Source organism: Clavelina lepadiformis, chromosome 1, assembly GCF_947623445.1.
Source record: "Clavelina lepadiformis chromosome 1, kaClaLepa1.1, whole genome shotgun sequence".
Classification (NCBI taxonomy): Eukaryota; Metazoa; Chordata; class Ascidiacea; order Aplousobranchia; family Clavelinidae; genus Clavelina; species Clavelina lepadiformis.
Genome location: NC_135240.1, coordinates 9,195,365 through 9,211,631, shown reverse-complemented (window position 1 = coordinate 9,211,631; position 16,267 = coordinate 9,195,365). Strand labels below are relative to the sequence as shown.

At 34.9% G+C, this 16,267-nt stretch overlaps 2 protein-coding genes across 2 annotated transcripts; one reads left to right on the top strand and one right to left on the bottom strand.

The window, feature by feature from the left end:
• Positions 1-608: 608 nt before the first annotated feature.
• Positions 609-6,189, bottom strand: LOC143464337 (uncharacterized). Its single transcript, XM_076962159.1, has 14 exons — positions 5,192-6,189; positions 4,441-4,545; positions 4,098-4,233; positions 3,720-3,904; positions 3,228-3,432; positions 3,033-3,127; positions 2,820-2,865; positions 2,592-2,629; positions 2,442-2,515; positions 2,256-2,364; positions 2,063-2,177; positions 1,815-1,991; positions 1,576-1,679; positions 609-1,334 (listed from the first exon to the last, which is right to left on the bottom strand). The coding sequence occupies exons 1-14, from the start codon at positions 5,342-5,344 to the stop codon at positions 1,185-1,187; spliced, it is 1,692 nt and encodes a 563-aa protein (XP_076818274.1). The 5' UTR covers positions 5,345-6,189; the 3' UTR covers positions 609-1,184.
• Positions 6,190-11,087: 4,898 nt separating this feature from the next.
• Positions 11,088-14,690, top strand: LOC143468830 (uncharacterized). The gene is made up of 7 exons (XM_076966262.1): positions 11,088-12,102; positions 12,485-12,638; positions 12,863-12,990; positions 13,162-13,287; positions 13,357-13,404; positions 13,475-13,577; positions 13,825-14,690. Exons 1-7 carry the CDS (start codon positions 11,982-11,984, stop codon positions 14,048-14,050), a joined length of 906 nt encoding a protein of 301 aa, XP_076822377.1. The 5' UTR covers positions 11,088-11,981; the 3' UTR covers positions 14,051-14,690.
• Positions 14,691-16,267: the final 1,577 nt, after the last annotated feature.

Here is a 16,267-nt window from a genome sequence, read left to right as displayed (position 1 = left end):
TGTCGGAAAATCGTTTATAGCCCAGATAAATGGTAAACAACTAGATGTTAACAATGCTATGCTATGTTAACGTACATTGGCACCGCTTGCAAGGTTTTTACACCCTTACATTTCTGTTACATTTAATTGTTATTGTAATCAGTAACGTAGTTATGGTATGGGCGTTTCGTGCTTGCTCATTAACCTATTCAAAACGATTTGCGTTTAAATCAAAACACAGTCTTGAGTACGAAATCAAGTTGCTTACGGTTAGATTTTAGTTACATTTCTGTATCGCGCCAGTTAGCAGTCGTCGCTTGTGAAGCTGGGTTGAGCGCGCCCTTCAAGGTGTCAGATTATATAGGAGTTAAAGAGGAATTGGCGGCCATACAAGTATCACATTCTCAGACACGTTACAATGCAGTTAACGGCAGACTAGAGCTACAGCTATCTTTGACTCCAGTTTGAAAGAACTTGTTTGGTTGCAGCGCTGGCGATGTTAGGATAATCATTAATCTTCATCCTCGGACTGCAGAAAATCTTTGCATGACTTGGACCCGGCGACGATTCCTCATCGATCGAGTCCCGTTACCCAGCTAGCACTTGCGCAAGTTTCGACTTTCACACACTTTTTGATGAAAGTGTAGACTATCTTTTATTTTCTCCAACTATTTATATTATGTTTACACGCTGATAATAACAGAAAAACAACAAGCATATTACTATATGGTAGCCTACACAAAACGCTGGTGAGAGTTTGTAGTTTTGAAACAGAAAATCATAGCAAGCAAAAGGCAATCAGAGCCTGCGACTTTTGCAGTTCCGTTATCCAAAGAAAGTGTATCTTTGGATCGTTCTTTTTAGAACATTTTTATCTGAATACTTTTTTTTAGCCTATACAGATACAACCAAGAAATTTTTGAAACCATTAAATACAGAAGTAAAAATTGGAGGCTACCAGAGACGCCTTTGACTGCAGTGTAAAGCCAAATATGATTGATATTTGGCCAAACGAACTCATTAAGGTTCCCGCCCCAAAAAAGTTGCATAGCACCAAACCAACACCAAAAAGAACCTTTAATAAAATATATTATTACTTTATTAGTTAACAAAAAATATTTGTTGGAATCCACGGACCAACTAACACAGACGAGGAACTATAAAGGGTGCGAAATAGTGAGTACGTATAACAGACAAAGTTTGTGTTAGGCATTTATTGACGACGTTGAAGAATGCTTTTTGTTATCAGTGTTCTTGGATTCAAAACTCGCATCGGAATCTTCAAAAACCAAGCTGTATGTGTTTTCTATTCTACTATATCGCTCCTTTGCTTTTTCTTCTTTGGATGATCCTCCCTAAAGAAAAAAATATTTTGTGGATGGTTTGTTCAAAGAAACTCACGTTGAACTGATTTGGAACGTTTTTGCATATTCCGCTAGTAGCTATTACATGTACCTGTACTGACAAAATACTTGAAAGTAATTTTCAAAACTTCAATGCAAAATATGCCACAGATACACGTTAAGGATAAAGTCTAACACGAGCATTTTACAAACTATATTAAATTTATTATTTGTGTGTATACAAGGTGTGTACCATAACGTCAAGAAGCATGTCTTTAAATTGTTGCGCTTCCGTTTCTGTGAGGCTGCGCTGTTCCCCGTCTTTGGTGTTTGTAACCAAATGAACTTCTATACGACCTTTGCCAAACAAATCTTTTGTTTTTTTCAAGCAGATAGGACATTTGCTCATAAAATCAACCATTTACGTTCGCAAAAGGATTCAACTAAAACACTACTTTAAAATACATAAATAGCATTCCTTTGGATAATTACTTGGAAACGAAAAGCCGGCGGCTTTCAACTCATTTGTAAGCTCATCTTCGAATTTTTTCAAAGCTGGATCTACTTCATCAATATCAAGCTCATCATCTTCAACATCAGGCTCTTTACCAGCTTGATAGTGACGCACTTTAATCCTCACGTCATCATCTGATTCAAGATTCGTCTTATCTGCAACGTAAGACAAAAAAATATACAAAACCGCGGCTGGAACTCTTATAAATATGCTTCAAACAACTCACCAATTTGATCTTCAATTGTGGAAGGATCAAGTCCTAAACCTTCCACTAATCTCGTGAAAAAGTTGGGTGATGACATCACTTGCCGCTCAAAAAATGTAATTATCTCCACCTGAGCCTGCGCAAGTCAGGACAATGTAAATACATGTCTGCTGCATTAAATTATCTTGTAGTCGTCATAGGAAAAAACACAAACCATTCGAGCCATATCAGCTGTGGGAAGATGGCCAATTGCTTCAACCAGTTTTACAACGTCACGAAATAAAGCTGCTCTCTGCTTGTCAGACAATGTCAATACTTGATCCCTGGTTTGGTAAAAAAATGATTGCTATCGCTTTTGAACAGACTTAAATCAACGATGCAGGTTATTGAAAAACATTACACTGGGGCAAAGCGTTCAATGAATCCAATTGCTTTTTCTTTTGTCATATCGTACTGATCATTGGGCTGACTCAACTGAAAAAAGTAGATAAATTCATCAATCTGTATTTGCGAGGTATCACAGCAAAAAATTTTTAGAAAATTGATTCACCTGCTCCAAGGCCGTATCAGGAAAGCTTTCACCACTTCCTGCAAAATGCAAAAACCGTGGTGAATTTTACTGACTTTAGTTTAAAGGTTAATTACAATACTTTTACTTATAACCGTTGTCGTCAATTTCAGCAATTAGTTAAGCAAATTTAACAATGCCATGTTAAGCCAATGCATGATGAATACTACGCAATGAAAACATGTTTGTATGCTACTTATGTTTACAAACCAGAGTAGGAAAGCGGGGAAGCCATGTCCATAGTCTTGATTTGAGTCTATAACAACAAAAAAAACTGTATAATATATAACTCCCATGAGTAATTTAAAACAATCAAAAATGTACTTCAGAAGCTACATTACAATGCAGATAAGTTAAATGTAATCTATTACTTATGCAGTTATAAACCAAACTTTGATGCATTGGTTAAACATTACTGCTAACCTGACTTTTCTTCATCTCTAACAGCAGCTGTAGCAATCTATTTCTTTTCTCTTTCAGTAAAGCATTTGCTTCTTCATATGCTCGTAAAGCATCATCTGGAAATCACCGAAACTTAATTTTTTACCATTATTAATCACATGCGATTCAAAGCAAACCATTTAATAACTGTAAACTTACTTAAATTTAATAACTTACGTGATAATCGATCATGGTACTGGTTGTAACTACTAGATGAGAGCATAGGTTGACAGACAATGTCATAAGATTTGGAGGCAGCAATCAATCTTGTGTGAGGATGAGGACAGAGGATGTGGGTTCTTACAGTTATAATGTATGAGCAGGTGGAGGGTTCATCAACACGTTCAATGTATGCTTCAGTCGCTGATTCATCACAGTAGTACTGGAACAAAATGAACAGATACAAGTTTGAAAGAAAGTGCTCACAGGGTGGTAAAGGAAATTTTTAAAACAGAAACTTAATTAATGAACAAAAATAACTCTAAAACATCATAACATTTTCATTGCACATGTAACAAAGCTGTATATGTTGCAAACTGAAGTTTCCCATACTGGTATGTGAATTGTTGCTTTCTTCAGAGTGATGAGTAAGATAGCGACTAGTGCTTGTTGTAATAATGTACAACAATACTATCACCTTAAGATTTGGTAAAAGGGGTACTCACTCACCCTAATCTCTGTGTCCCGTTTATGATTGATGACATCACACTTTGTACCATTTGTATAATACTGTGTGTGATAACGTTGCACATGAGACCTTTTGAACATCTTTTCTTTTATCTGTTTCTCATCATTCCAGTCAAAGTCAGATTCAAAATTGCCCAAACTAATGATGTCGCCACTTGGCACGCCATCTAACAAACACACATGTGTATTTTTGTAACAAGGAAATTGTAGACTTACTAATCTTACAAAAAGTACCAAAATATGGTGAAACTGCAAATGGTGCCCAACAAGCAAAACTCTACTTAGTATATGATGAAGATAACATAGTATGTTAATTTAAGGCCCAGGCAAAACTTGAAAAACTAGAACATGTAAATCTACCATCACTATGATATTGTTGGATTTCCTTTCCATAACAGAGCTCATATGTCCACCAGCCATTTACAATCTTCATGCATGGCTCTTCCTTAAGAGATTCCAAAAGCTTAGTTATGGGATATGAGCTCGGTAATCTACTCTGCAAACGAAATATTCAATAACAAGAAATATCAGTATATGGTACCATCAGTATGACTAAAAGCATGATAGTTGCATATTAACATGCATTCTCTATTTTAAACACACATGTGCCTGGTGTAACAACATATCAATGGCAGATTTATTTGTACTAGTAACTTTAGTGGCAAGTCATAACCATAAATTGTATGAACTTATATGTTTTTACTTCAGTGTCGGTTTGGCCAGCCATTTTCAAAACTTTCTCTGGAAATTTACAGAAATAATTTTGTCCATGTTTTGAGGCAAGCTGAAGACCTTCAGATAGGTTGACCTGAAACAAGTTAAAAAAGATATGAAATCATTTAAAAGCAAAAATTTAAACAAATTGAGAGAACATAACAAAAAGTTGTGATTGTGTATAGAGTGTAAAACAAATAACATTATGAAACATTAAAATAACACTATGCTTAAGATAACATTACTTGATGGCTACAGATAAAAAGTTTAACCTATAATAATTAATCGATTGAAAAAAGCTGGTGTCCATGGTTGCACTTGTACATTTTCAAATTACTAAAAAAAGGCTTCAACAATTGCAACAACTACCCCAAGCGAAAAATTATTATGCTTAGTAAGTTAGCTGCAAGCTACAAACCACACATTGAAAACAATTATATATAATACGCTTTTGTTAATGGGTCAAACAAAAGAAAAGATGAAATCATACAAGCTGTGGCTTAGCACAATCGAGTGAAACAGGGTTAAAGCAACAAATGTGCATTTGATTTCTGAAAATGCCAGTTAAAAGTAAGCTATACTGGGTGAAGGTATGCATTCTCTTTTCTAGTCAAATAATGACCTCATTTAGAAATTTTTTATAATAATGATGCAAGTATCGCGATTGAGCATATATAACAACCAAATACTGTTATTTAACTAGGTAAAATATATTAGGTCAAGTAGCTCATAACAGGTACCTCTGCTGCATTAATAGGATCTTGCAGAATGTCTACAACATATTTTTGTTCCTTTAGCTCTTCTATATTTAGAAATCCACCATCAACATTTAACTCGATACAGAAAAATAGAAACACCAAATATCCTAAAATAGCATCAAAATCCAATACCATTGTTATCACTGAAAAGTTAATAAAGCAATATTACCTATGCAATAGAGGTATGTAGCTATGTCATCTGATAACCTTCCAAACTTACAAAATGTTTCAAAACAACAAGAAACTTTTTCTTGAAATTTAAATAAAAGAAACATTGTGCTCAACAGTCAGATCTGAAGCAACATTTTTTCTGAAGAACTCAAATTGGAAAATGTACTCAATGAAATTAGCGCAATTTCCTTTTATTTTATGTCTCACAATTATATTTTATATCTATGTCTATTTTGTGTCTTTCATCCTTGCTGCATGAGGAATGCCGCCCCTGTGAAGACGGCATAACTTCTAATGGCCAGTGAAAAACCGCTTAGTGCAGCAGTTACCAGCCAATGGTACACTTCCAATTAGTGACGCAAGGATGTTTCAGGTGGTACGCAAGCTCCTTCCTTTCGTAATATGCGGTGGGATTGCATTTTGTTGATAAATGGTAACGTAACCTTAAGCACCTGTATAGAGAGCATCAGAATAGTATTGTACTATCCTGGAAAACGACAAATGGCAATGCTATCTCTTGCTGCTACTTCAATTGGTTATTGGTGTTTATTATTCTCATGCTCACATAGTTGAAGGCTACCTTACTGAGCCATACTTTGGCATAGTGCCACATGTGCCGAGAATACATTTAATATTGCGCAATTGAAAGATAATGTTAAGTTTTTACATGGTGTTTCAAAAGTAAACTGTTTGTAACTGAAATTATGGTTGTATATCTAGTAGTTGCTGATAACAAAGTTAACCATATTTATGAAAAACTATGCAATTATAACAATATAGTTATTGTCTATGGTGACTGATTTGTATCCATTATTGTATATTAATTAATTAAATTTAGTAAATTTTTTTTGAAACACTCTGTTTCTGTAACGATAAAATATGCAGCATTGGCAATAAAAAACCTAAAGTACTTTAACACGATACCCAGGTCAAAAATTATAATCAAACATTGCAATATTCAATCTCAATTTATGACTAGCTAGTACTGAAATATGGAGGCGGAATATTGTCAATCAATATATGAATATTCCGATAGTTGGCTGAATACCTTGACACAAATTCAACTTGTACCATTCCTAGTTCAAACTAAAATTACACCACAGATCATGTTGGCTTAGGTTATGCCGATTATATCAATTTAAATGTGTTTCATCTGAATTTTTTAGCCATTTTTTCCCGTAGTGGTGCCTGGTCGCAGAGATTGTTCTCATAAAAATATTGGCAATACCAGAAATATTGGCAATTCCATGAGAAAATTCCCTGTTTCAAAAATTATTTATCCAAAAATTAGCAAGTGAGTGACTTTAAAACAACTTTAATGAGCTGCTTAAAAAGTATATGACAATGAAAAGTTATTTGCGATGTATTGCATGCTGACATGGTAACTCTATGAAAATGCAATTTGTTGGCGTAACAAAAAATCAACATCCTGATGGCAATAAGTTGGTCTACAGCAAGGGTCTCAAACTCAAATTGCTCTGGGGGCCAAATGAGGACTTGTAAAATGCCCAAGGGCCGCAATTCACAATGAAATGTCAACCATCAAGAACACAATAAGAGATAAAGCAAATGGGCTGATGATTTAAGCTAGTTATTTTTTGTTCTGGCTACTTAACTGGCAGCGTTTTTCATGGACAAGGACATCGATATTGGGCTTCCCAGAATGTCCAGAATCAGCAGAAACCAATGTCAGAGTTGCTTGCAGATGTCCATCAGTGATACGTGACCTTCCGTCAGATTTTGAATACAGGCTACACCCCTGATAAACACAGCACATTGTGCGGTGTTGGAAAAATCTGTGCTCTCATCAAGGGCAATCGAAAATGCTTCGAAGTCTTTTACCGTTGCAACTAATTGTTTCTCCACATTTGCAGCTAAATCTGTGACCCTACTTGCAACTGTATTTGGGGATAAGCTTATGCCTTCAAACAGTTTTTTTTTACCTGGACATAAAATGTCACTTGCTTTTACAAGGCATTCTTTTATGAACAAACCCTCGGTAGAGGGCCGTGATGACTTTGCTATCATTTTACTGATAACAAAACTCGTTTTTGCAGAATCTTCGTTGGAGTGATTAATATTGGCAAAGAAACTTCTTTGTTTGCAAAATGTTGATTTCAGTTGTTTAACTTTTTCTTCTCTTACTTTGCCCTGGTAAGCATGCATTGTTTTGAAGTGCCGACGCATGTTATACTTCTTCATAACAGCTATCTTTTGCTGGTAAATAAGGCAATGACTAGTATCTCTGACCGCGGTGATAAAGTATAACTCCTACCACTTATCTTGAAAAACTCTCCTTTCATCTGTGATTTTTCTTTTTTTTCGAAGCAGAAGACATGTGTAATTTAGCTTTTTAAACTATATCAATTTATTCAATACTAGGCTAGCTTACACCTCGACAACCAATTTGAACATTATGACCAATTCCACTAACACTTGATTGGTGCAATTTCCAACGTTATTGTGACAACTGTACAGAAGTGAATAGGCAATGTGACGTAATACCAGATCTTTCACCGCATAAATGGTAGAGTTTGGAAGTGATGTGATAGAAAAGTTTAATGAGTAGTTTCAAATCTTCGGAGCAATTTTAGAGTGAATTTTAACTTTTCAAATCTGAATTGTCAAATACTTGAAAATGCAGTACGCGAGCCGCACAAAACATTGTTGCGGGCCGCGTGTTTGAGACTCTTGGTCTACAGCATTATAAGTGTACTCCCAATTGATGTCACAATTTGGGTAGCAGTGGTCTACAATACAAATGTATCACAGGGTTGTACACTTCTGCACTAGATCCTAACAAGTTTGGGCTTCCTATATTTATCTAAAAGGTTAATCTACCAATAACTTTTTTGTTCCTCATGAAAATGACAAAAATTAAAGAAAGTAACTATCTCACCATAAATAGGTCATTCTAGCGTTTCTTAAAGATAGGCTTGGTTAGAAGAATGGGTATGCAATAAGTTGATTTTATCTATTTAAGATCTCACTCAGATCGAATTAAGTTTAATAAAAAGATTTGGATAAGGCTAATATACTAAAATAATTAAGTTAGATTAAGAAGAAACTGTGAAAAATAGCTTACAACAATCGAACATATAATTTTTTCGGCTTAATGACCAGTAGTGATAATCAAACTTAAACGATACAATCCCAACACTGAAACCTTACCAAACTTCAAAAACTGATTGGGTTGGCTTTTAAGCATTTAAAACGTCACTTAACGTAAATTATCTTGTAACTAGAAATAACCACAAAATGCATAGACTGCTATAGAAAACGGGCAACTAAACAATAACCACTGATCTTATTGTGATATTCTGATTCCCACATCACCAAGCATTAGGACAGGATTACTCTTCTCTTTTCCTTCTTAGGTTTTCTAGGCTACTGCAGAACAAAAGATTAATGCTTGGCAAATAATTCTATTATTTATCATCCAAAGTGTTGGAATAATTTAAAGCAAATGCAACTTATCTTTTACCTTTAGGGCTCTATTAGCCAGATAAGCTTATTCAGTAGGCAACATTGCCTTACATTCTATTCATTAATGGTTCTAACTTCTACCTACCCTAAAGTTCAGCTAGGACATGGCCATGACAAAGCGACAGACTGCAAACAATAGAATCTATGGTTCTAGCTGATAAAAAAGAGAAGGAGACCAGATAAAATAAGAGTAATCCCGTGCGGATGCTTAGCACTGAACCAAGGACGGTTGGTTTCATAATATCATGCTGAGATCAGTAGGTTATTTGGCCGAACTGTAGAGTATGGCCGTTTTCAGCAAGATCTTGGCTGCGCCAAACAACCAAAACTGACAAGTGCCGGTGGGCAAGAATCAGACGCAATCGTTGATTTTCAGTCAATGATTGCTAGCCTAATCTCTGCTAACTGCATGGGTGTTGCGATTTCACATAACTGGTCAACTCGGACCCATATGCCGATAGTCCTTATCTCGATATGATAAACCTGGTGACGTCATTATACTTGCTTTCCTTATTAGCCTATTTAATCTATCGTATTGCGTTTAGTTTTATTTCCTCCGGATTAGGTTTACAAAACCCTAACAGGCCTAAGCTAACATAATAGGCCTAATTCAAATTTTCAATAAACAACTTTTTTCACGATGGCTAAATAATTTTATAGTCTGTTCAGAAATACAGCTAAGGGTTCCATGATAGTTTTAAAAAATCCAGTAGGGATCCGCGGCTGGAAAAGTTTGAGAACCAATGAGCACTGGCCTGAGGTAAGCCTAACTTGACTAACCCAAGGCTTTTTTTCGTCGTCGTTTACTGACCAATCAAATAAGGTTCCATCACAATTTCGCTAAAGGGAGTTTCCCAAGTTTACTAGATTTTTTTTTAAATTTCAAATAATTGATCAGTTCACTGATCAGTAACTATGATAGTAATTATTACCATCATTTTCCATTACCGCCATTTTTCTTGCCTTTATTTTCCAGCATTAACTCATGTCTTTAAATCCAACAGAAAATAGACGGCTAGATAGACACTTGGTTATTAGGCCTATATAGAAAGCAGTGGGCTTCTAATAATGCGGCCCGTGTTCGATACCAGGTGGGCTTTCATCGAGCTCTTGATGAAACGCTTGTTCCTGTTCGGTGGTCCTAATGAATGTAGCACAGTGTCCAATTCGGGCAATACGATATAAAAAAAACAAAAAGCGCATATCAATAGGAACTAACACAATGGCTAGCTCGGTAACCTGGGCTTGATCGCCTATGATTTCTAGTGCAAAGAACCAAAGACTTTTCTCAGTCCGAGGATTAAGATTATCATACCATGCCATAATGCGTTCAATTATGTAAAAGAATTTATGTTTTCCAAAAAATATTTTGGGATTTAAACGTTTGAACATACGATTGTATAGGGCTGGTCGTCTGTATGATTTGCTGCACGTCCTCGCCTGGATGTACTGTAGTAACCTACTAACGCCAAGTGCCTGCTACGTCATAATCCAGCTTAGATTAAATTTTGAAGGGTTTATGACTAAATTTTGCACGCTTACGAATTTATGGTAATACCGTTGTCTTTCCACGGAAATTAAGTAAATGTTTTATCATCATCAACTGCCAAGTGTCATAAAGCTTAAACGGTATTGAGGTTTAAGTTGTATTGTAATCGATACCGGTACCGCAAGTTAAGAAGCACTTAACACAAACGTTTGCCATCCCAAGAAGTGTGAAATGTTATTAACTGTAAAAACAACCGAAGATTAACAGTAATTCTTATCAATATCACAAGGTAATGATAATGTTACGTGCGGTTTATACAGCCGCGTTTTGAGGGACAGAAAAAGTCTCTGAAAATTTATACTTTTTAACTATGGTGATTTTTTAAAAGTGAAATTGGATTAAAAGGTAGATTTAGGTTACTATGCTATAATATTTAAGTTAAGTTAACAAGAATTGTGAAAACTGACTGCGAACGTACGATTTTTTCCATTGAAATAGTGTCAGTCTATTTTTTATACTTTGATGCACGATCCTTTCAAGTTTCTTAGTTGTCGTCACAGCCAAAATACTTTCATTGAAAGAACTGCGCGTGTGAATGAATTATTGGTTTATAAAAGTTCACCTATCAGTTGGGTTTACTCCAGGTCAGTTTGATCACATGATCGCACTATCGCCATTCGACCGCATAAGACCATAAGCTGTTGATATGGTTTCTTTCACGCGCGCTTAGTTTTTCAATGGTTGGTATGCGGCGTATTGAACAAACGATCACGCCCTTTCGAAGCCGATCGAGTATTAAGACTTACGAAATGTCATTGATGGGAATGACGGCACAGTAAGCGGATTATCGTACGTGGTATCTGAGATATACAGCAAGGGATTCAACATTTTGGCTAGGTTTTGTATGAAGTTAACTTACAACCGAAGAAAAATAGAAACATTTAACTGGATAGGCTAGGAAGGTTATTATGTTTGGCAACATTGGCCGATTAATGGCTTAGATAACTACAAAGGTTATTGCGCGTTGTTATAATACACTGAACTACGTAATATTGTGTCAAGTTCATGAAGAACATCACAATTAGCCTACATATAAATTACAATGTATTGGCACACGCAAAACAATGAAAGAAGCGTAATGTGATAGCAAAAATTCCAAAGAAATAGGACTTTATTGTGTAACAACACTTAAATGTTAGAATTTGTATAATTGCTTAGCTATGAAACGTGGAATATGCCCGGAATAGTAATGAATTTTTTGCTGTTATTTTGCACATATATTTGCTGTAGAAATACAGTGATCAGTGAAGTGTTAAACAGTTTGTTATGGCTGTCACTATTTCACTGGAAAAAATCGTACGTTCGAAGCTATTTTCCAGAGTAACCTAAGGTTATAACGTAGTAACCTAAATCTTCCTTCTAATCTTAAAATTTAATTTGAAATAGACCCTACAAAGCTAAAATCAACTTTTTTCATACACATTCTCCTAAACCTAACCTCCTATCTGTAACAACGGGCGTTACCGACTTACGGTGAAATCGTCACTTGCTTTTGTTTAGATGTACTTACAATAAAAAATAAGTCATAAGTTTAATATTACAGACGTTAGTTTATCTGGATTTAAAATGCGATTAATTTATAAAATTGTTATATTAGACTTGCTTCTATGCGTTGTGATAGATGTGAACGAAGGTTTTACAGGATTGCTTGAGTCAATCGGATTTTCGGCATCCACAAAAATAGCTGGTAAAGCATGATGCAGAAAGAGTTTTCTAACCATATTTGTTAACTAATTTTTATGACGAAATTTAACGTAAAAATTATTTTTAAGTCACAGTATACGTTGCATTAAACTGGTTATTATAACATTATTGAGAGTTGTAATTTTTTAGAAAAATATCCATTTTTGATATATAAAGTTTTAATTTTTACTGTCACAATCATCATAACGTGACTCAGGTCATTTTGCAATTTGACTCGGGTCATTAAGGAACTTTGACTCAAGTCAAGTTATCAAAATGTTTGACTCCTGTCATTTTAACACTGTATTATATAGACTTATGCCCAGTACTGTATAGTGTGTATACATTGCTAAACTTTTACAAACATGTTGTATTGCCATGTTTAGGTGACCCTCACATTCGAACCAAGAGAAGTTTACTCAATTTTCAAAATGTGATACAATGTCTTCAACCGTGGGCAAGCATCATTGCAACATATGGGGATTATGGCTGCTACTGTGGATTTAGAGGTCATGGAAGACCACTTGACGACACTGACAAGTAATTTATTTTGAAACTCATTAGTCATTATTAATGTGATATGTTACCGATATTTTTGTGTTGTTTGTTTATTGTTGTATATGAAGGTAGGTTTTATCTAGCGTTTTCCAAGAGTTATCCATTCAGTCTTCACTCCTATCCGAAAGGATTTGCATCATGAATGGACTAAAATTTTGACAAAGATATACTGGCATACTGATAATCAGTAAATTTTTAATATGCAGATGCTGTCATCACCACGACAAATGCTATGACAATGCAGACCTTACAGCTAGTACATTTTCAGAAATTACTGGTGGAACCTATTTCACAGATTATTCTTTTGATTGTACTGACAACAAAGTCACATGCCGTAAGACTAAAATTAACCTGCTTGTACTTTTCCACTTGTTTAACTTCCAGCTAGCTAGTTTTTAATGCATTTGGTTCTGTATGAAACTGCTGAAATATTGTACAACAACCTAGTGATGTGAGATTAACATGTCCAAAATCTTATTAATAACCTCTCCTTATAACTGATTAGATGGAGATATCAATACCCCTTACCAGCAATCTGTTTGCCAGTGTGACAGAGCTGCAGCAGAATGCTTTCTAGCCAGCAGAAGGTCTTACTCCTCAAAATTGTATAACATTAACACTGGAAAATATTGTAAGTTGTGCACTTCTATTGCTTAACGTCTGTCACATTTTGTAGTTGTTAAATGCAAGCTTTTTTCAGGTGGAGAGAATGCTAATCTAAATGATCTCGCTCTGAATGTTCACACATGTAAGTCTTAGATGTCGATTTTGAGTTTTTGACAACATTTTTTAATTGCTCTTTTTGAAAAAATATACAGTGTACAAATTTTATTCGTGTGAACTGGAACCTGATGAAGACAGATGCTGCTTACAAAAAGGCTACAATTCGGCTTATGAAGACTGTTGTGGTGGAAAAGTCAAGTAAGTTGTCAAGAAAAATTTTTTTAGAACTGCGCTTCGAACTTAACTTAATACTGTAATAAAACTAACAACATTGTTAAAATAGGGAACAAGAAAATGCAGTTTAGATTTACACAGGTGCAAAAAGAGAGTGACTGATATATTGTGCTGTAGTGTAAAGAACTCAAATAACCCTTAATTAATATCATAATTCCCTTATTGATAGCTTCTTATAATTATTATATAAATACTTGTTTATTACGTTCAGAAAGCTTCCAAAGGTTCAATTCAAATACCTTCGCTGCTGTAACAGTCGTTTGTATGATACTCAAACAAAATTATGTTGCCACGGCTTTCTATATCCAAATGTGGCTCATATGAAATGTTGTGGAAATTTAGGTGAGGCTGCTGATTCTCGTTATGCAGACTGCCTCGATGGTAAAGTAACGTTTCATGAATTCACAAATAAAAATAAAACCCTAAATGTCTCCTAAATGGAATTTGACATTTATCCGTTTCATTTTGCTTGTAAATATTATTTCATTGGAACATATTTTCATTTCTTGAACACATTTCTTAAATTTTATATACTTTGAAGCACTGTATTAAACATGTTAACATAGAGCTTTTCTATATATATGACCAATTTAATCTTACTGTTTGTTGCTTGTATTATGAAGTGTAATATTCGATTACTGCTGAAGTGCATTGCGTTGCATGTTGTGCTTGAAGTGCCTTTGTAGAAGTCCTATCTTACCCTGCTGTTTGATGTTCACGGACCAAAAGAACATAAAATTTAGCGTTGCTGCTCAAAATCTACCATTACATTGAAAAAAACTATGCCCAGCTATGAGCTATGCAATTCTTGAGCATAAAATGTAAAGTATTAATGGAATTAGAGTGCCAATTACTGTGATTCATAACTCTATATTCTATTACATTAATTGTTATTTTGTATGGTTTGCTTAAACATAGTTCGACAGATATTGCATTCAGTTTTTCATTTGTTATATTTTATGGACTGTTACATTCCTGTAATATGAACCGAGTGGTTACACGGTTTTACCAACGCTGACAAATTTTCTTGCAAAGCGTCTGCTCTTTTGGAAATCAATATAATCTTCCTTACAGAAATTTGAGTGTTTAAACTTTCAGTTGTATCTCCTACCAATTACCATTCTGTATTCCCCAGGTTTTAAATAAAAATGTCCTTATCCAAATACCTTGCTGCTTGTCTAATGCAGTCAATCCAATATAAATCAAACGATGCTGAAGATGTATGCTTGTCACTGAACCAGGTGTTATGTAACCTTAAAAATGCTTCTAATGTCAGGTTGCATACAAGCAAAGGACTTTTTTAGAAAACTTATCACCATTTGTTCTCCACTATGTTAGAAACTTGAAGTTTCGAATGTTTAGCGATTAAAAAATTTTCCCCGTGTAATTAGATATTCGATTTGACAGCTTGAAATGAAGATTAATAGTTACAGTATAAACCGCGGTTTATTTTATTTTTTCTATTTGTTTTGTGGGACTTACCATATTTCTTCGAAGAAACAAGCATCACAAAAACCTCGAAAGAAATGTTTTAGACGTGTTAAGTATTACTATCAAAGGTCCAGACAAACTCGTGTTTCACTGTAGTTAGGCTATGCCCTCCCTAGCAAGGACGCGCAGCAAAGTCGACAGAACGAATTGCGGGTAAATTTAGTTTGAAACATTTGTTCGGATCAGGCCTTAAGGTTCTTTGTTGGGTTTTGATTGTAACACCAGTTACCGTGGTACCACACAGTGGTGCAAGATTTCCATGCTTTATAAACGCGCGTAGGCCTAGTAGGACACGTTTTAAAACCTTAACTTCTGTTTGTGTATTTCTCAATTACAAAGTTATGCTGTAACAAAAAAAGTTTCAGTTACAGTTTTTAAATACTGATGCATAGGTTTGTTGCAAACTCTAGTAAAACATTAGTCCTGGAACACAAACGCCAATGACGTCTTACGGCTTGATTATGACGGCACACTCAATTGTATTGTTTGTTTTTAGCCATAAACTATGCAGAGCAAAAGTTACGATGCTAACCGTTGTAGTTATCGCACAATAAAACACATGCTCACGAACAATTAACGAGCAGGAGCATTGCAAATGCGAGGTGGGTGTAAATGGCAATGACCGTCAGATTAGCTTTGAATTCAGGGAGTTCTTATGGCTATTTTTCAGTGCTTTTTGATTGAAAGCTCTTTGATAAGAAGAATTTATTTTTGCACTAGTCTTCCCTTCAAAAGAAAGTACTAATTTTTGCGTGAAATATTTCCGTGCCAATATTAATAAGTAAAATTATTTTCAGCGGTTTATAGCTTGGTTCATAGATATCCTGTTTCATGGCTGGTTGTTAAAAAGTTTTTCTGAATAAGGGCACTTCATATGCGTATTCAAAATACTTCCACTTATAACTACAGTATTTGTGCAATAGACTAATCCTCACACTGATTCAATGATTGTTTTAGGAAACTCTAGCCAAATTTAATTAAATCGCAGGCAACCTTAAAAGTCTAAGACCAATTTCGTATCGTGATAGATTTAGACCGAAGGTAACAGGATAGGCTATAAGATAAATATTCTTTATTTATAAAATTATTTTTATGTTATTGTGCTTTTACCTTTGGTCGAAGTCTTTTCGAACTTCGTCTTAGAAACCTTGTCTTAGACACTT